The following is a 27079-nucleotide window of genomic DNA, read 5'->3' on the forward strand; positions in this document are numbered from 1 at the left end:
ACAGAGTGGCCTGTCCATATAGTGGGAACATGGTAACTGAGAGTGGTCTGTCCATGAAGTGGGAACGTATGGTGAGTGGGAGTTGTCTGTCCATGAGGTGGGAACTTTTGGCATAGGACACATAAAGGTGGGAAGCACAGATCCCAAGACCAAACTGGAAGCAGATACAACCTTCAAGGCATGCCCCCAGTGACCCACCTTTGCCGGCCATAACTTTAACCTCAGAGGCTCCATGATCTCTCAGAACAGTGCTATCAATAGGGACCAAGTGTTCAAGTACCTGAGACTCTGGGTAGCGTTCCACATTTAATCTGTAAGAGAGATATATGTATGAAAACGTCACAGGCACCCTTTCCTTGTGCTCATTTGCAGACAACTTAACATGCCTGTGGAGACAACAGTACCAATTCAGGGAGTGAGTTTCCCATACCCTCAATTCTAACAGCTTAAGCTAAGGAGTCCTGGGTCTGTGGGTGCTGTCTGGCAGTCTGTTACAGGGACAACCCTTCCACATGCTTCAGCCTTCTGCTTTCACTACACTGATCTAGTGCTTACAGCATTTCTCTTTCTCTTTCACATACCTAAACCAGTATGTCACCCATTCTTAATAGGAACCTAATTTTGCCGATTAGATGGTTAGTAATATTAGCTGCAAGTGTTTACTTAGGTGGTCAGTTGGCTAGTTAGTTTGCTTTTGTGTTCTAAATCAACATGTCATTTCCTGTGCTTATAAATGTTTATTCCTCTGTATGTTTTAACTGAAAAACAAAAGAGCCTGTTAAATTATTGCTTCTGCCTGGTTCGGTGGTACATGCCTATACTTTCTGTACTAGGGAGGCTGTGGCAGGAAGATTGTGAGTTTGAGCCCAGCTTTGGCTACATGGTGAGTTCAAGGCCAGCCTGGGCAACTAAGAGAGACCCTGTCTGAAAAACAAAACAAATTCCAATAAACCAGTTAGTGGGGTGGTTGGTTTAAATGCCCACCAATACTGAGCTAAGTCCACATCACTTAAAGAAGAGGTACTGACAACAACCCTGCAGTCTCGGAAGGGAGTGGACAGGCTGTGGGCTGGCTTCTGGATGTGCTTAAGAGTGAGCTTGAGTTTATGTGAAACATCAAGAGAAGAAAATACAGTCTCATCTACCTTTTCTTTCCTTTTTCCTCCCTTTAATAAAAATAAGCCATGCTAAATTATATTATCTGGGCCTGGTTTGTCTTGTGGACCAGCAGCTTGCCATATCTGCTGCTGCCCTTGGAAGAGTCAGCTAAGCATTTGCTTGAATAACCCAGTTCCACATCTTCCCACCTAGATTAGATAGTAGCTATTTTATTTCATCTGCAGATAGTTATTCATAATCTTAGCTTTGCACACCAACTCTCATTGTTGTAAAGCATGCCATTTCAGAGAAAACAAAAGCAAGTTCAAGTTGTACTCTGTCCACAAAAAGTCTCTCTTTGCTATTTGACCTGTGATTTTTTTTTTTTTTTTTTGGATTAGTAGTCTACCACATGTAATAAATGGTATTGAATTTCAGATCAAGGAAATTGTCTTAAATTACTTTACTTGTGGCATACCAAAACTAAATTGTTGAGTCTCAAAAATAATGTCTTTACATTGGTGCATTTATGAGTTTAGTGCTTGAAGGATGGTGGGGAATTACAGGGCTGTAGAAGGATCTGCCAGGAAGTGTAATCTATCTTGACTCAACCGTCTAGAGCGCCTCTTTGCTGACGCAGCTGAGGGAACAAGCAGTAAAATGCATCCTTGTTGCACGTGCAGCCCCCAGCCTCCCGGCTCTGAGGGTGCCTCCGTTAGCACTTGTCAGATGGACCCGTTGACTTTTCTGTGGGCTGTGGAGCAGAACAGAGGAAAAGAGGGATCGGAGAATGAGTTCTCATGCTCTCACAAGGAACTATGGACAGACCGTGCTCTGCAGGGTTTATAGTATACAAGAGCTGTGTACAGCACATACGACTTTCCCCGGGTTCTGTGACTCCTCCCGCCCTTCACTTGGCTCTGCTCTGTTTCTGAAGGTCATGAGTTCAAGTCTGGAAAAATGATCATCCCTTTCCTTTATTATGCCCCGCAGGTGGAGTACATGTTGGTGTCCTTTGATCATGAAAATAGAAAAGTCCAGTTGGTCCTGCACGGAGAAGACGTTCTTGAAACTCTGCAGGAGAAGGGGGAAAGAATAAACCCCAAGTAAGCTGATGCACCCAGATTTCTAGACGGCAGGATGGCGGAAGGTGGCAATGTTGGCGTGGGTCCCCAGTTAGAGTATCCAGTTCTGGTCTGTCTACTTGGGAAGTCAGTAGGCTTGAACAGGTCACCTGACCTTTTCATGCCTCAGTCTCCTCATCTCTATAAAGTGTGGATAACAATAGTTACTGTGCGGGCACTTCAAAGCACTGACTACAGTCAGCTACAGTGTGGACACTTCCTCCTCCTCCTCCTCCTCCTCCTCCTCCTCCTCCTCCTCCTCCTCCTCCTCTTCCTCCTCCTCCTCCTTCTTCTTCTTCTTCTTCTTCTTCTTCTTTTTTTTAATTATTTTTATTTTTTTATTTTTTCTTCACTTCCTTCTTCTTAAAGACACATTTCTGAAATATGGTTGAGATCCAGAGCAGAGCTCCACACAAAACTGGAGGCAGTTTTGTTTCAGCAGCAGGATGCTTAAGTAGTTCTTTCTTCTTTTTTTGTTTTTGTTTTTGTTTTTCAAAATAGGGTTTCTCTGAGTAGCTCTGGCTATCCCCAAGCCAGTCTCAAACTTGGGGATCTGCCTGTCTCTGCCTGCCAAGTGCTGGGGATTAAAGGTATGCGCCCACACTTGACCTTTTTTTTTTTTTTTTTAAATTCTGGTTAAATACTTCTTTACCTAGGAGCAGAGAGGGGCCAAGAGCATCTGCTTTTCAGCCCGTTTTCTGTTAGTTGTTTGGGAAGCTGCACTTGAGGTCCTTGACATTGAGCTGAAAGCCTGCAAGGTGTCGGTTCCTTCCTGGTAAAGTGGACTAGCTTTGCCTGGGCATAGTACCTGTGTGCATTTTCAGTTATTTATAAATATTTTTAACTCAATATATTTAGCAACCTTAAGTACTAAAAAGCTACGGAAGGTTTACAGCTTTTAATAGCCTTTTGTTCATTTGTACCTAAGACCTCTAAATTTTTTAAAGTAACTTAAAAAACAAAAAAACAAGCAAAAAACTTATAAAAATTGAATGAACTACAGAAAAAAAAAAAGCTGAAACTAAAATGACTTCTCTATAGCCACCCGACCCTCTGGAGGCCGGAGTATGGAAGCTACATGATTGAAGGGACGCCTGGCCAACCCTATGGAGGAACGATGTCTGAGTTCAACACAGTGGAGGCCAACATGAGGAAACGCCGGAAGGAGGCTACGTCTGTATTAGGAGAAAATCAGGCTCTTTGTACAATAACTTCTTTTCCCAGGTTAGTTCTATATCAATGTGTGGTAGCAGGAGTGTCAGAGCAGAGGTGAGAGAGAAAATACACCGTGACCTGGCACCCTGCTCTACAGTTCTCACACTTCAGGGCGGCTCGTACTATTGGATTGTGTGGCACTATCATGGTCAAAGTTCACGTTAGGGGACTGGACAGCTGAGCACCCACACCCCCCTTACCCCTACCAAGTCTCATGTTTTAAATAAGTTTACAGTCTTCTGTTGGCCACCCTCACAGCTGACCTGTGCTAACCTTTGAACCACTTACATTAGAGCTGCTACAGAAATTGCATAGACTCTCCAGTTGGTGGGTAGTGCCTGTACACATCCGGTCTGGGTCGGGGTGACCTGGGACTGGGACTGGCTGGCAGTGTGGGGAGAGTGTGGCTCCAGTTCGCTGGGGAGGGGCTCAGTCTCCTGGGCTCCTATCACTGGGCTCTAGCAGTTGCACTCGCACGTTCATTCTCAAAGGAGTGTCTGCCCTCTCGCACTCACCGAGGCAGTGTGCGTGTGGATCCCAGCCCCAGAGTGCCTTTGAACTTTGAGGAGGGAGCATACTTTCACAATCTGGCAGATTGCAGCGCAGATAAGCAAGAGCACGGGACGCACCTTGGGCACTGCTGCTCCGGCTGGACTCTTGCCAGATACTAGCTGAACAAGCTGAGTCACATTTGTGCTGTGCTGGAAGCTTAGGGGTTGTCACCAAATCTAGTTATGACAGTAAGTAAACATAGTGAAAGGGGCACACAAATACCCAACACTAAGTCTAGTGCCCGTATGTAAGGCTGGAGTTGTACTCACAAACCTCATTCATCCATGCTAGACGCCTGCCTCCTCCACCAAAGAGCTGTGCATGTGAGCATCCCCAGCCTTAAGACAGCCCGCTATGCAGATGCTGCTTTTTCTTCTGAGAGCACAGGCGTTCGGAATCATACCACTGATCTTAGAAGGATGTTATTTTAAATAGAAATTATTGTTTTTAAGCTCCCTATTGTAAATCCTATGTATAGTAATTAAAACCTTAACTCAATTATCAGACACTTAGAGACTCTGAGTGTTCTGTACCAGACCCAGGCAGGCTTTGCTCTACAGAGCTGAGGAGACAGTGGAAATTAATCAAATACCTATTATGTAAATATGTAATGACAAGTCAGGGAATGCCGTGGGGTGTGAATATGGCTATGTGATGGATTCTGGGGTGGAGGGAGGCCTCTCCAAGGGAAGATGACTGCAGTCATGTCCAAAGCTCTAGAGGAATTTCACAGGAGACGGAGTGAAGGGATATTCTGGGAAAGAGGAGTCAGGACAGCGTGGTGGGAAGCAGAAGACAGGAAGTTGGCTGCCGTGACCAGGAAGCTGGGGAGCAGGTGACTGGTGGGGTTGGGCAGGCTGTCTTGAACTTTGATTGTTATTCTGGAAGCAGTAGAGACCTTGAGAACCTAGGCTGGGTAGATAGTGTCACGCATTTGCCTTGTAGCCTTCATCTGGCTGGACTGTTGGCACAAAAGTGCCAGGGCATTCTAGGAGAGGGGACAGGGAACTCCCTAGGCACTGTCTTGGCGACCTGGTTGGTGACACTGGAAAAGTGGCTAGATCATAAAATGACAGAATCAGCTAAGCTGCTGGAGGGGAAGAGGGCTGAGCAGGACAGTGTACGAAATGTGTAGCATTGAAGGTAGTGTGCTTTCTGGGCCACAGTGTAAAGGCTTTGGCTAAACGCTTCTGTGTCTCTTGCCTCAGTTAGTGGTTCTGTATGGAAAGTGCTCTCTGGAGAAAAAGGTTATAATAATATGTTCTATCCAGAAAGTCTGCAGTTCCAGACAGGGTTCTCTGTATGGCCATGACTGTCCTGGAACTTGCTCTCTATATCAGGCTGGCCTTGAACACACACAGATCTGCTGGCCTCTGCCTGGTTCTAGGAAGCTAGGATTCCCCCCAGCATAATATCTATCACTCTCCTAAAGATTTTTTTTTTTAATTGTTTTTTAAAGTTCACGGGCTCAGAAAAGACACACAATGGCTGCACGAATGCCCAGAAAGCCTTGGTGCCAGGAAACACTTTCCAGATGAGAGCAGCAGTGTCAGTTGTGGGCTGCCCACGAGGACATGACTTTATGACTGGCAGGAGTTGAAACAAAGTCTGGGCTAGTAGTTCCTACCGCTGATCTGAAACCCTGTCAAGAGCTTGTTTTGCTTTCACTAACTTGGAAGAACCGCCTTATTCAAGTGAGGTGGGAATTTGAGCTTTATAGAGACCTGTTTTGAAATTAGAACTCTTCTTAAGGTTAAATAAGACAATACACTTGGATCACTGGTGTAAACTGACATTGGAGACACTGCTGAACCTTGAAGGATTTCTGAGGAGATTGCAGAGACAAAAACCAGGAGACCTGGTGTAGGCTCATACGGAGGTTAGAGCAACGTAGTGAGTGGGTTTGAAAGGTAATCTGAGCATTTGTAGCTAGTGAAGAAGCACCATAGGGAACCCACACCTCAGAACACACCTGTAACCACAGGCTCCATTCTGGTGGGGGGAAGCTGAGCCAATGTTTCTAGATGCCTAATGGACACTGATAAAGTCAATCAGCAGGAATAAATAAGTGAGACCCCAGTGCAAGACCATAGAGCACAGAACAGGGGCACAAAGGGGCCAGCATTTTCAGCACTTACATTGGTTTGGAAATACTGCTGGGCCCTCTGGAGTGGGGAGTAATGGAAAAATACATGTTTTTAACAGTTGCAAATTATGGTGAGACTATCGCTAATTAGTTCTTAAACTGTTTCCCACCTGCTTCTTTCTCATTTGGCTGCAGACTAGGCTGCCCTGGATTCACACTGCCGGAGCACAAACCCAACCCAGAAGAAGGAGGCGCATCTAAGTCTCTCTTCTTTCCAGACGAAGCCATAAACAAGCACCCCCGCTTTGGGTGAGTGAGGCTCAGACTGCCTTCCGGGGCGCAGTGTTTGCTCTAGGATTTCCTCTCAGGCAAGTACTGGGTTCAGAGGTGACAGCAGACACAGCTGCTCACGGTGCTTCCTACACCAGGGTTGCCTTGCTCACTTCAGGGTCGTCCTGACAGTCCCTGGCGCATTTCCTGCACCTTATTTTACAGATCTTTTTCAGTCCTAATTCTGCAAACACTTGTATTGGGAGGTTTTCTCTGCCTATTCCTTTATTCTCTAAGTTACTACCAGATCTGTCGTCAGCCCACGTTAGTCTGTGTGCTGTGACAAAGTTCCATTCTGTATACACCTAGCACAGGTATCCTTGTGTCTTCTGGGACTGTAGTTTGTACTTTAATTCTTAAGCTTTAAGTTGTTTTAGGTCCTGCACCAGCTTAATCTTGGCTTTCTTCCTATGAGTTCACCTGACCCAGCATGGGAGCCACTAGGAACTCTCCGAGCTTATTCCTTTTACAGGCCGCACATCTGTGGCATTCAAAGTCTTTGTAAGGTAGACAGAGACTGACTGACTTTGGTTTGCTTGCTTGCTTGTTTGTTTGTTTGTTTGTTTGTGGCAGGATCTGTCTACAAAGCCTTGGCTGTCTTGGAACTCACTATATAGACCAGGCTGGCCACAAAGAGATCCCCCCCTTGCCTGACTCTGCAGTACTGGGGTCAAAGGCATGCGCCACCACATCCTGCTAGACAAAGATTATATGTATGGTTTCCAATTTAAAGCATTATTATGTGTTTAAAGAGAAAAGTACTAAGTTGCAAGAAAAGGTGGACTGTGACAGTTATCAAAAGCTAACCCCAGAATCCCTCACAGAACAGGCTCACACAGGAGGGCCTTGTGTCGTGACTGACTGAGAGGTCAAAGCAGGCATCAAAACAGATGTCAGTCACAAACTAGGCCACTCTTGCTAGGCCACTCTTCTAGTAGTCATACTAGCATAAAAAATAAGTGAACCTTGTTTTATAATTTATTTAATCTTATCTAAAGTGCTACTGCAATTTATAATCAGTTTCTAAAATTTGAGGAAATATTTTCCTTTCTTTGTACTGTTAAAGTTGTGTGTTTGAATTGGTACTAGTCACTGCAAGTGCTCGGTGGCCATAGTGTATACACCAGGTGAGACTGGGGGGAGCACTGTGAGACTGAGGAGCTGAGGCAGGTGAGGAAGGATGGAGACTCCAATGATAACCAAAGCCTACGTTCTTGAAGTTGACTGAAATCACCAGGGTTTTCATGAGAAGTGTTAGAATTAGCTAGACTATGCTGCCTGGGACCACCTCAGCTGAACTTGGGGATAAACTAGGTGAGCAGGAGAGAATGGCCCCTACCCAGAGCCACGGAACTGCTGTATTCCACGCCTCTTTCAGAAAACCTTTAGGGTAGCACGCCACATGTGCCATAAGGCTGTCTTGGAGTTTTAGTTTGAGATAGGATTTGGTTCCATTCCTTTCAATGTGCTCAAATTCCGTAGTGTGGCAGTTCTTGTGACCTTTTCTTTTGTTTGGTTGTTTAGTACCCTAACAAGAAACATCCGGCATAGGAGAGGAGAAAAGGTCGTCATCAATGTGCCAAGTGAGTCTGGGGCAGGGGCTGTGGGCTGGGGCATCATGCTGGACCATTACCCTTGATTCTCAACTCTACCTTCTTCTTTTAATGAATAATACAGTCTTCAAGGACAAGAACACACCATCTCCATTTGTAGAAACATTTCCTGAAGATGAGGAGGCATCAAAGGCTTCTAAGCCAGACCATATTTACATGGATGCCATGGGATTTGGGATGGGCAATTGCTGTCTTCAGGTATTGCTTCTGTTCGTGAAAAGGCTAAAAGTTCTCTGCTTTCTGCTTACTAAATTTGTTCGTGTTTCTTGTTTAAAAATCACCTTAATTTGATTCAAAAGATAGCTTGCCTTCCTGAAAAATGAGATTGTCTTAGTAAAAGTCTTTTGTACCTATCTTTTGAGAATTCACAGCTTACCACAAAGGTGTGCAGTTGTTTCTAAACTTAAAATGCACAGTATTTGCCAGTGCCCTTTCTAGATGCCTGATTCTTACTGCCATCGGTGACAGCCTTTGCAGATGTTAATAAAGGCTCTGATCTCTTTATTTCTGAAAAAGATCTCTGGTGGGAGAATCCAATGATTTTTATGATCCAAGGGGAGAAAGATTGTTTAGTATTTACATTTTTATGTTTATTCAAAGCTACCTCATGGTTTTTAAAATGAATGAATATTTAGAAGCCTTTGCCTTGCCCCTGGCTAAGTTACACAGGCAATACAGCAGTATTTCTCTTTTAACGCAGTTAAAGTTTTTGTTGGGCCTAACCAAATAACTAATGTCCCCTGGCAGAATTGTGCCCAGCTCACTTAGGACCGGAAAGGGGAAAGCAGAGCTCCCACTCCCACACGGGCTCATGGTCACTTGTTAACTCAGCTTGCTCCATGCTGTTTTGACTCATTGACTAAACTGGCCTTGACACAAAGGCCACAAAACTCGGCATTCTTCTCTCAAGGCTGCAGGTGAACACGCGTTTATCGCATAAGCTTCCAGACTGTTATTTTCAAAACTACAGATAACCCAAATTGACAGCCTGAGTCAGACTTTGCCACGCTGTATAACATAACATGGTAACGGACAAGCTTAGGTAGGATCACATATGTATCCTCCAAATAGAGGCTAGTATGTTCCTTTAGAAATGGCCATGCTTCATTTAAAAGGAGACTGACTTCTGACTGCATTATCTGCTTTCCTGTCTTAAATACAAATATTTCTAGAATGGACCATTAAACTCTAGCACTTAAAATACATGGCTTCAGAATTCTGTGAGTGCTCCCGGAACCCAGCCTTTCCTTGGTTTAATATTGAACAGGCTCTGTCAGGGAAGCACGGTCACTGAAACACCATTCCAAAGGGACAGTCTCTCTCTCTCTCAAGACATTTGGTTTATGCAAACAAGTGAGGCCTACTGCTGGGTGAATGTTTTTGTGGGTGAAGACACAGCTCTCTTATCTACTTAAGGTGTGAGTTCAGTGCTGCCTCCCCTGACATATCCAGTGACAGTATTCCACTTTAAAAACTGTAGTCACTGATAATTATAATGTGTGATGAATGAGATGAATTCACAAATAGCTGCAAAAGTCCCTGCTCTATCTTCTGACTAGGACAGAAGAAATTCTTTATTGTAGAAAAGCTCAAAAAGAAATGCAAGTAATGTTTCTAGTTAATGGAACTCTTAACTCGACAAAATGAAACACTTAACCACCTTGGAATCTGTGAGCTTCCTGGTGCCAGTGGTGGTCTGTGACGCAGCACTACAGAAGGGTTGTGAGTTCAGGGCAGCCTGGGCTGCATAAGGAGACCATCTCAAAGGAAAGTAAATCTTCACTCTTCAGACTTTTTGAGAATCATTTAATAAACAAAAACAGCCACGGCCTGCTCTGGGTTTTTCCCTTCTTCTTAAGAAAATTGTGGCTTCAAAACTGGATTCTAAATACATTTCAGGTTTGGTTTCTAGCATCCATGTTTCCATAGTTCCTCCTTTACCTCCTGTGAGTGTCACAGTGACGTTCCCTCCTGTGTGAGCTTTCAGAGCTTCCTGAGCTCATGTCTGTGTTAAGGTATCAGAGCCCTGGGCTTTACTTTCCCCACTAAAGGCACCATATTCAGCAAAGCTCTGTCTGACTTGATATGCATAGAGTTTCAACTCTAGAGCCAGGAAGGTGGTTATGAAATTGACTTAAAATAAGTGCCCTTGTTATAAACAGAGCTTTCAAATTTCAGTCCCTGCTTTTCTTAGATTTTTTCTAAAGGTGGGTTTTCTAGAGTGTACCTATGAATCCTCTGCTGTGTCCCAAGCTACCTAAGAAAAGTCAGTCAGACACCATCCAGGAAGTGCTCATTACAAAGATAGTAACACACGGTAACATACTTAAAAGTCACAGGACGGACATAGATCAACTAAGAATGCTCTCAACAGACTGTCCATCACAACATCCGGAAATACTTGGGTCTTCTTCATCTCAGAGGCTTTTAAAGTATCTCAACATATCTTTTCCCATGTTCCCCTCTTTATTGTCCTCTTTCTTTCATGACCCTCTGTCACTTAGCAGACAGTGCCCCATATTTCTGGGCTAGAGAACGTCAGGACACAGTCCTGTAGCTCACCCCAAGGTGACAGGACCACAGCCAGCAAACAGTGCTCTGCTTATGCAGTCTCCCCATTCCACGTAGAATCCTTACTAAATGAATCTGCCTGCCTCTGCCTCCCCAGCTCCAAGACTATAAACACACGGTCACCACACTCCAATCTTGGGGTTCTAGGGATCAGACTCAGGTTCCAGTGCTAATAAGGCAAGCACGTTCCCGTGAGGTCTCCCTGGCCTCACAAGTTAGTTTCTAAGTTTCATGTCATTAATGAAGCTGCCTTACCTCGCTTATCAGTGGCCTTATCTCCAGCCCTCCTTAAATTTTTGCTGTAACCTTTGACGCCCTTTTCCTTAATGGTGACAGCACAGCTTCCCATTGTCTTAATGTATAGTGGCTAATGACTTGCCATGACTTATAGTTGAAATGTGCTACTCACTTTAGCATTAACAGTGAAACTCCAGGAAGATCAGGACACCTAGTTGTTTAGATAATTGCTTCAGCAGGCAGGTGCCTTATGTCATTCAGCAGGTGTGTCCCCATGGAACCTGTCTGATGTTATAAGAGATGATTGAGATATACAGTTAAGCCATTGGAACTAAGATTTTTAACAGTAACATGAAATTCTTAACACTGTTATTTCAAGGGTTAAGCACATCAATTATTTCCTGCATCAGGACCAAACGAAAGCTGTCATTGTTGAACAGCCATAATGGAGGAAGTTAAAATTGTTCCCAATTTGTGGTTATAAGAGTTGTGCTGTTACACACAATGTATTCCTTGACCATTACTACCACCCTTCCCTGTGAAGCAAAACAAGACTTTTTTCTTTGGGGTAATTATTTTAGAGGATTTGTGTTAACCAGTTGGGTGGTTTTTCCTGTGGTTTTGTTGTTGTTGTTTTTTCCAGTTCCTATTGGCCCCTTGTGAGGTTTCCTGCATAGTATTCCTGAGCTTGGGGCATTGTCTGAACTCTCCAAATACTATCCTGCTCAGTTTTGCCCTCTCAAGTTCAGAGTCTTGGAGACCTAGCTGCTTACAGGACTTTTTCATCCCCTCACACCCACTAACCTGCACATCACCGCACCGGCACCTCTTACCCACTAACCTGCACATCACAGCACCGGCACCTCTTACCCACTAACCTGCACATCACAGCACCGGCACCTCTTACCCACTAACCTGCACATCACAGCACGGCACCTCTTACCCACTAACCTGCACATCACAGCACGGCACCTCTTACCCACTAACCTGCACATCACAGCACAGCACCTCTTACCCACTAACCTGCACATCACAGCACAGCACCTCTTACCCACTAACCTGCACATCACAGCACAGCACCTCTTACCCACTAACCTGCACATCACATCACCGGCACCTCTTACCCACTAACCTGCACATCACAGCACAGCACCTCTTACCCACTAACCTGCACATCACAGCACAGCACCGGCACCTCTTACCCACTAACCTGCACATCACCGCACCGGCACCTCTTACCCACTAACCTGCACAGCACAGCACCGGCACCTCTTACCCACTAACCTGCACATCACCGCACCGGCATCTCTTACAACGCACCGGCACCTCTTACCCACTAACCTGCACATCACAGCACCGGCACCTCTTACCCACTAACCTTCACATCACAGCACCGGCACCTCTGTGTCCTCTATGTCCTAGGAGCACCCAACAAAACCTAATTCTCCATCATGCCCTGCCCACCACTCCCTAGAGCCCACTTCCTGCTTCAACTGTCCACTGCCCCTTCTGCTAGCCCTGAGCTCTCTCCTTCTCAGACCAGTGATTTCACCCTATTCCCTTCTGGTTTTACCTCCTTTCACAATTGCACCCCACATGCTGCCTCCAGTATATTTGGAAAGCTACCCATAATGTCACCAAACCTTTCTTTATACCAAAATGTATGTGAGCCCCTCCACTCTCAGAAGCCAACAGGAGGCTAAAGTTTTACTGCCTTGCGCATGTCTCTGTTATCTTTGCTGACGTCATGTGTTTTTGGCTTACACTGATGGTGTGAGGGTTGACCCTGTGCAGTGGGACATAGTTACATACAATTTTCTGGTTAAATTCACCCAAGACAACTTCTTTGTTTTTTTAATTTAAATAATTTATTCAGATTACATCTCAATTGTTATTCCTCACTTGTATCTTCTCGTTCCTCCGTTCCTCCCTCCCTCCCTCCCGCTTTCACCCTATTTCCCTCCCCTAGGTCTATGACCGAAGGGGACCTCCTTCCCCACCATATGATCACAGCCTATCAGGTCTCATCTGGGTAGCCTGCTTCCTCTTCCTCTGAGCACCACCAGGCCTCCCCTCCAAGGGAAAGTGGTCAAATAGGGGGCACCAGAGTTCATGTCAGAGTTAGTCCCTGCTCTCTACACAGCTGGAGAATGAGCTGTCCATTGGCTAGATCTGATTAGGGAGTCTAGGTTTACTGCATGCATTGTCCTTGGTTGGTACAGTAGTTTTTGCAGGCCACCCTGGGTCCAGATCCCCCAGCCTCTGGGTCCTTCTATTTCTCCATTCTACCATATCTCTCTCACCTGTAGTTGCAATAAGGAGTCCCAGCATCTGTCCCAATCCCCCACTGAGTGAAGATTCTCAGAGGACATCCATCATTCACCATGACCAAGTAGGCTTCATTCCAGGCATGCAGGGATGGTTCAATATACGGAAATCTATCAATATAATCCACAATATAAACAAACTAAAAGAGAAAAAAGCCACATGATCATCTCCTTAGATGCTGAAAAAGCATTTGACAAAATCGAACACCCATTCATGTTTAAAGTCTTGGAGAGATCAGGGATACAAAGCACATACCTAAACATAATAAAGGCTATATACATACAGCAAGCCAATAGTCAGCATCAAATTAAATGTAGCGATACTAAAGGAAATTCCACTAAAATCAGGGAGCAGACAAGGCTGCCTACTCTCCATATCTCTTCAATATAGTACTTGAAGTTCTAGCTATAGCAATAAGACAACAAAGGGAGATCAAGGGGATCCAAATGGGAAAGGAGGAAGTCAAGTTATCTATATTCATAGATGATATGATAGTGTACATAAGTGACCCCCAAAATTCCACCAGAGAACTCCTACAGCTGATAAACACCTTCAGGGAAGTGGCTGGTACAAAATCAACTCAAAAAAGTCAATAGCCCACCTGTGTACAAGTGACAATTGTGCTGAGAAAGAAATTAGGGAAACTACACCCTTCACGATAGCTACAAGTAATATAAAGTATCTAGGTGTAACTCTTACCAAGCAAGTGAAAGACTTGTATGAAAAAAAAACTTCAAGTCTCTGAAGAAGGAAATTGGAGATGACATCGGAAGATGGAAAGATCTCCCTTGTTCATGAACTGGGAGAATTAACAGTAAAAATGGCCATCTTACCAAAAGGACCTTACAGATGCAATGCAATCCCTATCAAAATACCTACACAGTGTTTTAACGACCAAGACAACTTCTAAACCAAGCTCATACCTGGAACCTTCCCATCCGTGAGGTGACCCCCCCCACCACCCACCCCTTTTTCTCCACCAACCTCACTTGTGGCACTTACTGCTTGTGGAGCCTGATAATGACTTGTTTTAATTTTTATTCTTAAACAGGTAACATTCCAAGCCTGCAGCATATCTGAGGCTAGATACCTTTATGATCAGCTGGCCACTATCTGCCCCATTGTTGTAAGTAGAAAGTGTGTCTTCCTTTAAAATCATCTTAGTAGAAAAATGAGACCATATGTACCATTTAATGCACACATAGAAGGAGAACTGGGGAGCCAGCCTATAGTTCCTTATTGCTGCTAATACTAAGTGTGAGTATGACCAGCCTTTCACCTTCTGTTAGTATGTCCTCGTGTGACAGAGGTGTGATTGTAATAAATACAAGACGGCGTTCTTTCTTGTACAGCACCTGGGGTGCATGCAGGAGAACCTCCAGGGCTGCATGGGCGATGAGCAGGTGGGGCCTTCCCTGAATGTGCAGCACTTTGACCCTGCCCGTGCTGACTTGTGTTTTTAGATGGCTTTGAGTGCTGCGTCTCCATTTTACCGAGGCTATGTGTCAGATATTGATTGTCGCTGGGGAGTGATTTCTGCATCTGTTGATGACAGAACACGGGAGGAGAGAGGATTGGAGGTAGGAATGCCTTTAATCCTTAATAGAGCTTTTACACCACACAGGTGATGTGCGCGTGTTGTAACCACTCGGCATTTTGACGTCTCCCTTAGATGTTTACCTCTGGGTGTTCTCATAATGCATGAGAATACAGGTGGTGAGCCTGGCTTTGTTTTAAGTGGGTATGTGAGGAGGAGGGTAGTTGGTTTGGTTAGGAAGTCAGTTTTTATCTTTGCTTGAAGTCTGTATTAACTGTAGCTTCTTTTTAAAATAGTGCCTATTTTGTGTTATAGCAGTCACACTGACGGTTGTGTCACCAAAGGCTCTGGTCACTGTGTGAGCACTTTATACCCAGTGGTTTCTGCTAGGAAGTGCAATCTGTTGTCAGATGATTGTCTCATTGGAGGCGTGGGCGTTGCCGTGTAAAGGCAGTTAGCATTGGTACCGTTTCTCGCCTGTGCTGAGCTGTAGTAGTGTGTGCCTTTAGCTCTGCACTCCAGGATTGTGCATCGCTACCAACTGCAGAGAGCCGGGCACCCGGGATCATCCCAGGTGGCCTCTCCAGGAGAAGGACCAGACTTCCACCAGGGGCAATTCTGCTCTGGCCCTTTCATAATGATTCACAAATTCTTGAGCACATTCTCTTAAGTAGAAATAAGCATGCAGTTTTATTATGGTGTGTGAAAGAGAAAGGGGTGGGGAGGGCAGCCGCGCCTCCGCATCTGTGTGCAGGGCAGAGAAGAGCAACCTAAGTCCGTTTGTGTCAACCTGAGTTTCAAGGATTGAGCATGGGTCCGCAGGAGGGCGCTCTATGCGACTGTGGGCATTCATTTCAGGTAACCTCTTCTGTTTCAGCCCCTGAAGAACAACCGTTTCAGGATTAGTAAATCTCGCTATGACTCAATAGATAGCTACCTGTCTGCATGTGGTGAGAAGTACAACGACATCAGCCTGACCACTGACAGAGAGATCTACCAGCAGCTCCTACAGGAGGGTGAGCAGCCTCCCAGTCCTCCGTTAACCGAAATGCACCTGTTGTTCTTCAAAGCGCTTTAAACCTTTTGCTGACTCCTGGTCTGGTTTCTGTTTTTAGTGTGAAGTCTCTAACTTTTCTTATGAGGCTGCTTGTTCCTAAAGTTTCAAGTTGCAAATACTTGTGAGATCTTCTTGACTTTTAGCAAAAGGAATTTTTGGAGCTCTGTATCTAGGTCCACACCAGTGCCCAGCAGGCATTGTGTGAGGAGTGAGTCAGCCCCGACTCTTCCCCAGTGTCATAGGATAAAACCCTGGGCCAGGTGAGAACCCTGAACCACCCAGCACTTCCTACGCTTCTAGACGCCCTTTCTGCAGTCTGTGGACTTAGAATTCTACATGGTGCCTGCCCTTGGCAGTTAGCCCCCTGCGGTCTGTCTTTGCAGGCATTGATCATCTTCTGGCACAGCACGTTGCTCACCTCTTTATTAGAGACCCACTCACCCTTTTTGAAGAGAAAATACACCTGGATGATGCCAACGAGTCGGACCATTTTGAGGTAGCTCCTACTCAAATGTATTTCACTCCACAACTGAGGCAGATTCGTTTCTGTGCCTGTGAAGATTAATGACAAAACAAGTCTGTCTTTTTTTTTTGAGACAGGATTTTACTGTACAGCCTTGGCTGTCCTGAGACTCCCTCTGTAGACCACATTGGCTTTGAACTTACAGACATCCACCTGCCTCCATCTCCTGAGTGCTGCGATTACAAGCATCTGCCACTGCACCCAAAAATCCATCTTTCATTACCTAGTGCAATACAGAACCCCAAAAAACTAAAAATTAATTTAAAGTACTCTTTATTATTCTTACTAGTTATTTCTCCAATTCTATGAAATCAAAACATAAACTGCACAAAGATAAGTGTTGAAGACATTTCCCGACGTCCAGGAAACACACTTCATTTTCTAACAGGCCACAGACAACAGTCTTTAAGTTGTAACTTTTTTGTTTTTGTAAATTGGGAAGTTTAGGTGTGAATGGACAGGAAACATTCTTCATCCCTAACTAAATACATGCCACCCAAATGTGTTCTAGAAGTGTGGAAAGATGGTTTTATCCTGTTTCTTTGTGTTACAGAATATTCAGTCCACAAACTGGCAGACAATGAGGTTTAAGCCTCCTCCTCCAAACTCAGACATCGGATGGCGAGTCGAGTTCCGACCCATGGAGGTGAGCCTCGGGTTTCAGCTCAGAAGGTGCTGCCTGGCTGCTCCCCGCCCTTCTAGTGCTCTCTGGGAGGGCTCTGAGCTTACGCAGAGGCAGTAGAATCCAAGCATGCCTATGAATGAATAGCAGCTCCAAAGCTACTAAGAGCTGAGATCAGAGCATGGGCCTGGATAGAGGGCTTGCAGCCTCAGACAGGGAAGATGAGAGTGCTCGGGAATCTGTGGTGTGAAGGGCCAGGGCTGGGAGCTGGGCAGGTGGTTGATTGCTATCATTTCTGGTCTCCGACTACAGGTGCAGTTAACAGACTTTGAGAACTCTGCCTATGTGGTGTTTGTGGTTCTGCTCACCAGGGTCATCCTCTCCTACAAACTGGATTTCCTCATTCCACTGTCCAAGGTAAACACGCTGTGATTACAGCAGTGAACACAGACCATGCAGACTTAACTGCTGGCTTGCATTCGCTTTCCAGACCCAGCGCGTCTTTACACTGACGTCTCTTACCCATTAGGATAAAAAGTGTCTGCCTTGACTCTGGCTTTACTCATTAGACTGAATTCAAGACTTTGTTTAAAAACGTGGCTGGGTGGTCTCCCAAGGTGGAGCCATCTCCCTGACAATTTCATTGGTCTACCATGTCAAAATTAGGGTGACTGGTAGGCTTGCTGGTAGAATTAGGGAAGGTCCTAGTGCAACCAAACTTGGCGTGTTGGTGGAGGATGTGATGTCATTGGATTACCAAGTTAAGAGTTACAAATCCCCACCCCACGAAGAGCAGAGAAGGGGCTTTCTGAAGGAAGCTGCCAGCCAAGCTTCTAAGCATCTCCTTGCTTGGGCCACAGAGCTGTGTGGTTTAGAGAAGCCCTTAAGGTTGTCAAGGCCATGGCTTGGGGACGTGGTCCTCTTGACATAATATCGGATGGGAGAACCACTAAGTGGAGTGAGGGCTCTGCTGCCGTGGACTCCTGTCAAGGAGTAAGGCATAGAAGAATTGGAGCAGCTGTGTCATAGCAAGCCTGGCAGGAATTCCAGAGGCTTGTGTTACTGTGGGTGTGTATACTGCTTAGGTCAAATCCACCCAGCGAAAGTCTGTGAGCTATTCATCCAAGTGTCTGTTAAGAAAAGATATCCCTGGAGAGGATTCCTCACTTGGACAGGCCTCAGTGAAACAGCTGACCCAGAACCCAGAGCTCGGAATTATCTCAGCAGAGGTGTTCTGACAGGAGAGATTTGGTCAGCACACCTGCCAGGGAGAGAAGGAACTGGCATCGCTTCTTTACTGAGTGTAATACCAGAGAGATAGAAAGAGCATTGTTTGTGTTCGCTCCCCAGGAAGTGACCTCATCTTTCCTGTCCCTAGTTTGCTTTCTGTGACTGTGATGAACGTCATGACCAAAAGCAACTTTGGGAGAACAGGTTTATTTTATCTTAGGATTCTCAGTCATACTTGGTCATGAGGAAAGTCAATTTCTCAAGGCTTTCTTGCTTAGTAACCTCCTTTCTTATATAACATCGGACCATCTGTCCAGGGTGGCACCATCCATGGTGGGATTGCCCCTTTTCCTGCATCAATCAGTGATCAAGAAAATACCCCCCAGACTTGCCTGCAGGCCACTCTAATAGAGGCAGTTTGTCAGTGGAGGTCCTTCTTCCAAGACAGCCATAGCTGTGTGGCTGGGTGAGGCAGGGAGGCAGTATTTACCACATGGTTCATGTGTAAAAGTCAGAGGACAGGTCACAAGACTTGCTTCTTTGTCTCCTTCCATGTGGGTTTTGGGAATTGAACTCAGATTGTCAGGCTTAGCAGCAAGTGCCTTAACCCCCTGAGCCATTTGCCAGCTCCCATCTAAGTGATTTCTAAGAAAAATTAGTTTAAATCTAAAAGTGCTCTGGAATTCCTGTTTAGCATTGTCAGTCTCTTCAAGCTGCTGTGCCCAAAAACTGAATGGTACTAACTGTGGAAATTGGTACCTCACCATCCTTGGGACTAGACGCTCCTGATCACAGCATGCAGGTGCTGTGTGGTAGGGGCCACTTTCTCGTTCTTAAATGACACATTGTCCCTGTGTGACAGAGGGGCCTGGCTAGCTTTGGGGAGATCTCCTTTGTTTGTGGTTTTTCCTAGGACCGCAGGCTGGGAGCAGGGACTGTGCAACTCAGTGACACCTCATTGTAGTCTGAGATCTTGAATACGGTCTGTTCCATTGAGAAGGGCAAAGCCACCCAGGATTCTATCCTGTCACACTGGATCGGGTGTCATGGCATGGGTCTAGAGGTGACACAGATATTCAGATTTGGCCAACTACATTCTAATGCTGGACATTCAGAGAATAATACTTTCAAAACTACTATTTTAAAACAAAATGGGCTGGTGAGATGGTTCAGCAGTTAACAGCACTAACTGCTATTACAGACGACCAGGGTTTGGTTCTCAGCACCACACGTCACCACCAGCTGTCACTGTACTTCTGGGGGAGTCCAGTACCCTCTTCTGGCCTCAGTGGGCACTGTATACACATAGTACACTTAAAATCATGCAGGCAAAACACAAAAATAGTGAATCTCTTTAAAAAGATAGAAGAAAGCAGGCCTACAAGACGGCACAGTGGGTAAAAGTGCGTGTCAGTGAGCCCAGTGGCCTGAGTTCAGATCCCTGCAGTTCACGTGGGGGAACACTAGAACCGACCCCTGCAAGTTGTCCTCTGACTACCATTTGTGTATCATGTGGCACATGTGTTGCCCTATACACACTCTAAACAAACAAACAAACAATTTGAATTTAAAATAAAACATCTCTGAGTAAAGCTCACTGGCGGAGCCCTTGCTGTCTATGTAAGTGATTCTTACCACCACATAGGTTTAGAAGCAAATACTTAGCCATTACTCATCCGTGGCAGGGTGTGATAGTGAACCTCACACCCCAAGCCCTGGGGAGGCCAAGGCAGGAGGATCCCAAGTTCAAGGCCACCTTGGCTTCATAAGCAAAATCCCGTCAACCTAAAAAAGAAAGAAAGAAAAATAAACAGTATTTTAAAAGTGTTAATTCTAAGTGACTGGCTCAAGAGCAAGAAATGAAGAAAGAAAACTTAGTATTATAAAAGTGATGTAAGGAAGAGAGTGTGAAGCCAGCCTGCAGGAGAGAGAAATGAGAGACGGCTGTGCAGGTAAAGGCACTGCCCCAGGCCTGGTGACCTGAGACCCCAGAAGCCAGGGCGGTGACATTCTTAAAGGCATTTAATATGATGGGCAGGAAACGCCTGAGATGGAAACTAAATTTGTAAGCTGTTCATACTTTGAACAGGATGCTTATGGCTTCAGGGCTTCCTTCCACGCAGGGAATAGGGCCATACAGTTCCCTCTGTAACAGGTAAAGTGCTAAGACTCTCTTCTGTGTAATCACTGGCTGAAGAGCCATAAGGAAGGAAATGATGTGTTAGCAAGTTTTGTCATATAGGCTAGATCAGATGTGTCGTGCCAAAGTGTGTCTTTTGTTCACATGCCTTGAAGACTGATAAAAATAAGTCAAGAAAAATCTTCACTTCTCAAAAACAGACATTATCCAAAATGCATTCCCACTAAAAGTCAACAATGTAATACTCAAGAAAAACTCCCTATTGGCAGTTTAAAATGCTTTTCATAGTAGATCTTGAAGTAAGCTGAAACTTGAATGACTGATGGCAGGAAAATTAATGGTGTGTATGTTGGTGGGGCAAAACTAATAAAAATCAAGTATTATAGGACCTTAGAGATGCCCGCAATGACATTGCATTTTAGCCTGTTATTTCAGTGTCCTATTGAGGAGGTCCTGCACTATGGTTTTAAAGCATCAGAGGAGTAACAATAGTATTCTTCCATAATGAAGGTGGAAGGAGCTTACATAATCACAGAAGACTTGGTAACTAGGAGATGGCTCACTGGGCACGGTGTGCGGACCCTCACCACAAGCAGGGTGTGGCGGGGGCACCCCTGTAACCTGAGTTCTCTGGGTGGAGCCCAGGCTCAGTGCCAGCGAGTCTAGCAGAAACTAAGAGTTCCAAGTTCATAGAGAGCCGTGATTGAGAAAGGTTCCCCATCATCAATTCTGGCCTCCACCCTGCCCTCTGGCTTGGGTTTGTATCATATATTGAGGCTGCATGTAAGGTAGCGTTACAGAGAGCTGGAGAGGTCACTCGGTTGTTAGAGCGCAGGCTACTCTTTCAGAGGACCAAGGTTCAGATCCCAGCACCCACATGACAGCTCACACCCATCTGAAATTCTAGTGTGATGGGATCTGACGCCTTCTTCTACCACTCCAGAGCACTGCACAAACATGGTGGGCAGCCACGCGTGCAGACAAAGCACCCATACATATAAAATGGAGCGGGGGCAGGGGGAAAGATAAAGATAACACTGTAGAAAATGCAGCTACTAAAATACTTTAAAAAGTTTACCTTCAGGTCTTAAAAATTATTGAAGTAATTGAGAATTCATGAATGAGTTATCAGGTAGGAAAACGGCATTAGTGACTGCCACGCCGAACACACCGAACAGCCTCATGCCCTTTGCTCACGTAGGTCTAGGGAGAGCATTGACTTTGAGACTTGGGGAGCCAGGATCTTAGGTGCACTTTCTATTTGGTTTGCTTAGTAAAGCAAACTTCCCTTAAATTCCTATTGTTTTTGCACAGATACTCTGTAATGGGGCATGTGGTCTGCCTTTCCCGGGAAGAACTGAAGGGAACAGAATTCTAAGGGGAGCAGTGAAGGCACTGGCTTGTTTGATCCAAGATGCTCTGACTTAATCCTGTGTTGTTGTTGTTTTTCTCCATTAGGTTGATGAAAACATGAAAGTGGCACAGAAGCGAGATGCTGTCCTTCAGGGGATGTTTTACTTCAGGAAAGACATCTGCAAAGGTATCACATGTTCGGGTTTCTAGGGTCAGTTTATGCTGAACAAGCTGCTGACGCTCGTCTGTGCCCCCTTGATTGGCAGGTGGCAACGCTGTGGTAGATGGGTGTAGCAAGGCCCAGAGCAGCGCTGAGCCGGCTGCCGAGGAGTACACTCTCATGAGCATCGACACCATCATCAACGGGAAGGTACGGCCTGAGCGGGGCTCTGCGCTGCGTGTGCCCGCTGGCAGAGTTTATACTGTGTTCTTCTTGTAGGAAGGGGTGTTTCCTGGACTCATCCCCATTTTGAACTCCTATCTTGAAAACATGGAAGTAGATGTGGACACCAGATGCAGTATTCTGAACTACCTAAAGCTAATTAAGAAGAGAGCATCTGGTATAGTAGATTTGTTTCCTTTTCTTTGACTCCTTGTGATGTTCAGTTTTGTAACATGCTTGATAGACAGTAAATCCCATTTCAGCTGTTTTACACATTTTACTAGCTCTACAGTTGCATACACTTTACAACCTTAGGGTCCCAGTGTAAACTGGGAGGACTTTTTTTTTTCTTCCTTTCTGGCTTATGAAATAGTGATGCATTTTAAAATGTGGCATTTTCATGGTGTGGTGGCTACAGTGTCAGTCTGGTGTCATCTATGTGTATTGCACATCATTGTGAACTTCTGTCAGGCTCAATCAGACTGTACCACTGGCATGTGTGCAGCCATCAGCTCCTTCGGTACAGGGCACGTGCGTGCGTGTGCGCTATCCCCAGGACCTTTCTTTGAGTCAGTTTTGAGATCTCATTTACAACACCTCACTGGCCTTGCTGCTACTTGAAGCAGCTCAGTGGGGATGCTGACAGCAACTGGGCAGAGGCCATCGCCGCCAGAAGGCTGTACCTGCAGCTCCCCTTTTGCTCCATGTACTCATCGCTGCCGGGAACCTGGAGTCCTTTGAGGTCGATACATAACAGCATCATCTGTAGCCCTCTGCCCAAGAAGGGAATAGCCCAGCTCTCAGAAGCAATGCTGACCCTCTGCCCCTCACGGGCTGGAAGTGTCGGCCTGTGGATAGCGTATGACTGCGTATGTATGTGCGTGCTGCTGTCCTGCGACCTGCCATTCATCCCCGCAGGAATCTGCTGAATGAATGAAAGCCCCTGCCGTGTGACACCCCACGGTCATGCTGATCTCATTTTAGAGGCGTGTGTTCACTAATCATTAAATATCTACTTCTTGAAACACGTAATTTTTTTCTTCAGGAGAACTGATGACTGTTGCCAGGTGGATGAGAGAGTTTATCGCAACCCATCCTGACTACAAGCAAGACAGTGTGATAACTGATGAGATAAACTATAGCCTCATTTTGAAATGTAACCAAATTGCAAATGAATTATGTGAATGTCCAGAGCTACTCGGATCAGGATTTAGAAAAGCAAAGTACAGTGGAGGCAAAAGCGACTCTTCGAGCTAGACGTCCAGTAGGAAGGGGGTGTGTCGCTGTTGGTGAGTGACAGAGGCAGCACTGACTCCTGGCGGCTCAGAGGCTGTGAAGACCCAGACCTGCGCCAGTGGCTAGAAGTAACTAGAAGCTTCCTTCAGTAGGTAAATCTGAGTTTGTATATGTGTATACAAAGTATTTTTATGATTAACAATGTATTTTAATAACATTGTATCTAAAGTCATAGTGGCTTGTACATTTCTGAATTCTACTCTGGAGCAACTACTGTCTAAGCAGTTTTGTAAATGTAATTGTACAATAATACCTGCATTCCAGAGTTTCAAATGTTTACTGTAAATCTTCTTTAATACTACCTGGGACCTGATTCACTGAAATTTACTTAAAAATAGTTACGAGGAAGTGTTTTTTTCTTTTTTGAGTTGCCTCCTTTGCTATGTATGTGAAATCACTGGACTGCACTGACCCTGCGAGGGTGTGAGGCACCTCACCTGTGATGTCTCCTCTCCAGAGCAGCCCATGCTCTCGCCACTGAACTGAACTCTGCTGGTTCTTAGAAAGGAGCTGCTTCAGGATTTGTCTACATACAGACCCAGAGTTTGTGCATAGAGCATATTGGTGATTCTGCTTCATCTGAAAAGGGAAGTCATTTCCTTGTGTGCACACCAAGAGCTCTGTCAGAAACGCTGTCTGCTCTTCCATTCCCTGTTGTCTGAAGGCTGCACTAGTGACTGTCAGGCAGTGCAGCAGCCAGGCTCTCGCTGCTCTTTCTCTAGTTTGCAGTGAGCATGTTGGCAGGCTGTCTTCTCCCAGTCATTCATTTCATTCCAGATCTTTCCTGGGGAGTATTCTGCATTCTGCTTGCTTTCTCCTTAAAACTCACAAATCAATCATGAAATGCACTAATTTTTGTGAATCAGGACCCTAGATGTTTAATTGTAAATAATTTGTTTCATAGATTGCTTCAGCTTTGTGTTATTTTTTTTCACTGTTAACTAATTAACTACATCTGAAATAACTGTACTGTAGATTAAGCCAGGCTTTATGGATATAAATATTTACACTGTAATGCTAATTTTGAAAGATTGCAATAAAGCGGCTTCAGCTTAAAACTTTAAAGACTGAGGTTGGCTCTATATCTCATTTACTTTGGAAAGTTTTCAAAAATCCTCTTTTTCTCTACAGTTCTCTTATGTAAACCAGGTTGTAAAAAGGATAAAATGTAGTATAAGAAAATAAAAGAATTGAATTCATATTCAAAAGATAGTGCATGTATGAGTGGCTTCAAGGGATTTTAGTTTGGGTTGGGGGGACATTTTTGTTGTTGCTTTAGTTTTGTTTGTTTTTTTTTAAACTATGTCATCTGGCTGCTGGTTTGTACCCACTATGTAGATCAAGCTGACCTTGAACTCAGAGACCCACCTACCTCTACTTCTTTAGCACTGTTAAAAGCATATGACAATATGCCTAACTTGGGTTGGGAGGATTTTTAACTAGGCTAGATTGTGTGATGTCATTTCATCATTGCAGCTCTTCAATTCTCTAAGAGGAGGACTGGTAATAAAGTCATAAGCATCTCCCTCAGCCAGCGTTCACACCCACCGGATGGGCCTCCCTCAGCCAGCGTTCACACCCACCGGATGGGCCTCCCTCAGCCAGCGTTCACACCCACTGGATGGGCCTCCCTCAGTCAGCATTCATACCCAACCGGATGGGCCTCCCTCAGCCAGCATTCACACCCACCGGATGGGCCTCCCTCAGCCAGCGTTCACACCACCGGATGGGCCTCCCTCAGCCAGCGTTCACGCCACCCGATGGGTCTCCCTCAGTAGCTTTCATACACATCCAGCCCCCTTGGAGTGACACAAGACCTAAACTGTAGCTGATATGTTGCTTTGTAATTTGAAAGTGAGTTTATCTTTTACTCTCAGCCCCTCTCATGCTTCTGGGCCAGCTGTGGCCTGAGAGGTTCATTCCACACTGGAGACACTGACACTAAAGCATCATCCAACATTACAGAGTTGTGTCAACCTGTCTGGGTCAGTGTTCATACTTCATCCCTAATACGCCAACGTCATGTAATGTTTTGTTTTCGAGACAGGGTCTCTCTGTCTTTGGCTATCTTGGACTCACTTTGTAGACCAGGCTGGCCTCGAACTCACAGTGATCCACCTGCCTCTGCCTCCCGAGTGCTGGGATTAAAGGCGTGCGCCACCACACCTGGCTCATGTAATCTGTTTTTATTGGTCAACACCTTGGAGCATCAAAACTTAGACAAGTGCAGCGCTCCCCGCCATAAAGAAGAGCCACAGCACCTGTAGCTGGAGAGCTGCTTTCAAAGAGTGCACTCTTCAGGCAAAGGAAGCACAGGAAAGGATTTTATTTTGCTCAAGAACCTCATTCAGAAGAGTGCTTCAGGAACATTTGCAAGCATGTTTGATTTACGGTGACAGTTTAAGAAAGAAAATGGGTGTGCTTAGTTCGAGATTATGGTACACAGGTTTGAAAGGTTAAAATGGAAGACAAGAGCACCTTTTAGAGTACTGGGCTTTCATCAAAATTTTAGCTGTAAATAAAGGAAAAGACAAGTGCAGAGTACATTAATGAATGGATGTGCCCCCACTACAGAACTTTGATTTGCTCACTTTCCTCTAGGCAGGACACTGAGAGCTATAACTTTTTAAAATGGTCCTTGATAGCACTTAACACTAATCTACATAACCTGGGGTGGAGTCTACAGTTCTCTGTTACTAGTGAGCTCCTTATGTAATGCTGGTCTGTCTGCAGATCACATGAATAACAAGGCATTACCATCAACACATGCCTTCAGTATGTGTCTAGATTGTTCTCTGCCACATGCTTTTCCCTTCCACTCCGAGACAGCAAGTGCGGCCCACAACTCATGAGCTTTACCATTCAAACACAGCGTTCAGGGTTGTAAGCTGAATTATAAACATAAACACTGACATGAGCAAAAGATACTTGTCTTTGGTTAAAAAAATATATATATATATTTGTATATTTATATATATATATTTTTTTTTTTTTAAGAAGCTTCGTGAAACCCCACTGGTTTGTAAGCTAATACAACATAATTTTAAAGGAGTTTGGATGGATATACCACATATTAGTGAACAATGCTGTGAAAACAAGTTATTAAGTGGAAATTTCAAGCCAGGCATGGGTTACTTTGTGTGAGTTACTGGTCCAAGAGGCCCCAGAGGAGCCCAAATTGATGCAGATCATCGCTGTTGCTCTTGGTCCCCCAGGAAGGCGGTAAGACCTTATTGTTGAAGAGTCCACACTCTGACTTCAGGACACAGAAAACTTAATCTTAAACTGACCAGGAAGCTCTCTCTCCCTGCTCGCTTGCTTGCTCTTCCAGCTCCAGAAGGGGCTGTGTACGCTGCTGGGGGAGAAAAAGACACCAATCATCTCCGATGGTAAACTAGACTTTGCATGCTACAGTGCCCATCTGCCAGGCCAGATGTGCCCACTGGAGCAACAGTGGTAAGACATGATTGGATTTGAGGCCTGCTCCACAGGAGGGAGTCCATGCATGCCTGATGCTGTAAAGATGCTCAAAACCCAGGGCCAGGTCAGTTAAAAAGCCCAGGGGAGAACCTAGCACTGCTTTTCTAAATCATTATGTCAGCCTTCTGCTTTATACCCATAGATGGTGCCTTCGGTCTCAGAGAAGCTTCTTCCTGCCATGGATAGTGGTCAGATGGAGTGCTGGGATAAACAGTGGAGTGCCCAGCTATCGATGGGATAGCTACATCAACAGCCCTGCCCTAGGGCTCAGAGGAGCAAAAAAATCATAAAAATATAAGACTATA

The 27079-nt window shown here is 45.2% G+C and overlaps 1 protein-coding gene across 1 annotated transcript in view; it reads left to right on the forward strand.

Annotated features, from left to right (window-relative positions):
• Positions 1-23629, forward strand: part of Gclc (glutamate-cysteine ligase catalytic subunit) — a 42202-nt gene extending 18573 nt beyond the window's left edge. The window contains exons 2-16 of the mRNA XM_051140071.1: positions 2092-2204; positions 3264-3446; positions 6271-6384; positions 7930-7988; positions 8083-8216; positions 14206-14280; positions 14618-14734; positions 15569-15707; positions 16132-16244; positions 16825-16917; positions 17206-17310; positions 21722-21803; positions 21883-21986; positions 22056-22176; positions 23044-23629. Of these exons, the coding sequence (XP_050996028.1) occupies positions 2092-2204; positions 3264-3446; positions 6271-6384; positions 7930-7988; positions 8083-8216; positions 14206-14280; positions 14618-14734; positions 15569-15707; positions 16132-16244; positions 16825-16917; positions 17206-17310; positions 21722-21803; positions 21883-21986; positions 22056-22176; positions 23044-23255 (1764 nt within the window). The 3' untranslated portion in view covers positions 23256-23629. The remainder of the gene's footprint in view (positions 1-2091; positions 2205-3263; positions 3447-6270; positions 6385-7929; positions 7989-8082; positions 8217-14205; positions 14281-14617; positions 14735-15568; positions 15708-16131; positions 16245-16824; positions 16918-17205; positions 17311-21721; positions 21804-21882; positions 21987-22055; positions 22177-23043) is intronic.
• The last annotated feature ends 3450 nt before the right edge of the window (positions 23630-27079 follow it).

The sequence above is a fragment of the Acomys russatus genome, chromosome 32 (genome assembly GCF_903995435.1).
Source record: "Acomys russatus chromosome 32, mAcoRus1.1, whole genome shotgun sequence".
NCBI lineage: Eukaryota > Metazoa > Chordata > Mammalia > Rodentia > Muridae > Acomys > Acomys russatus.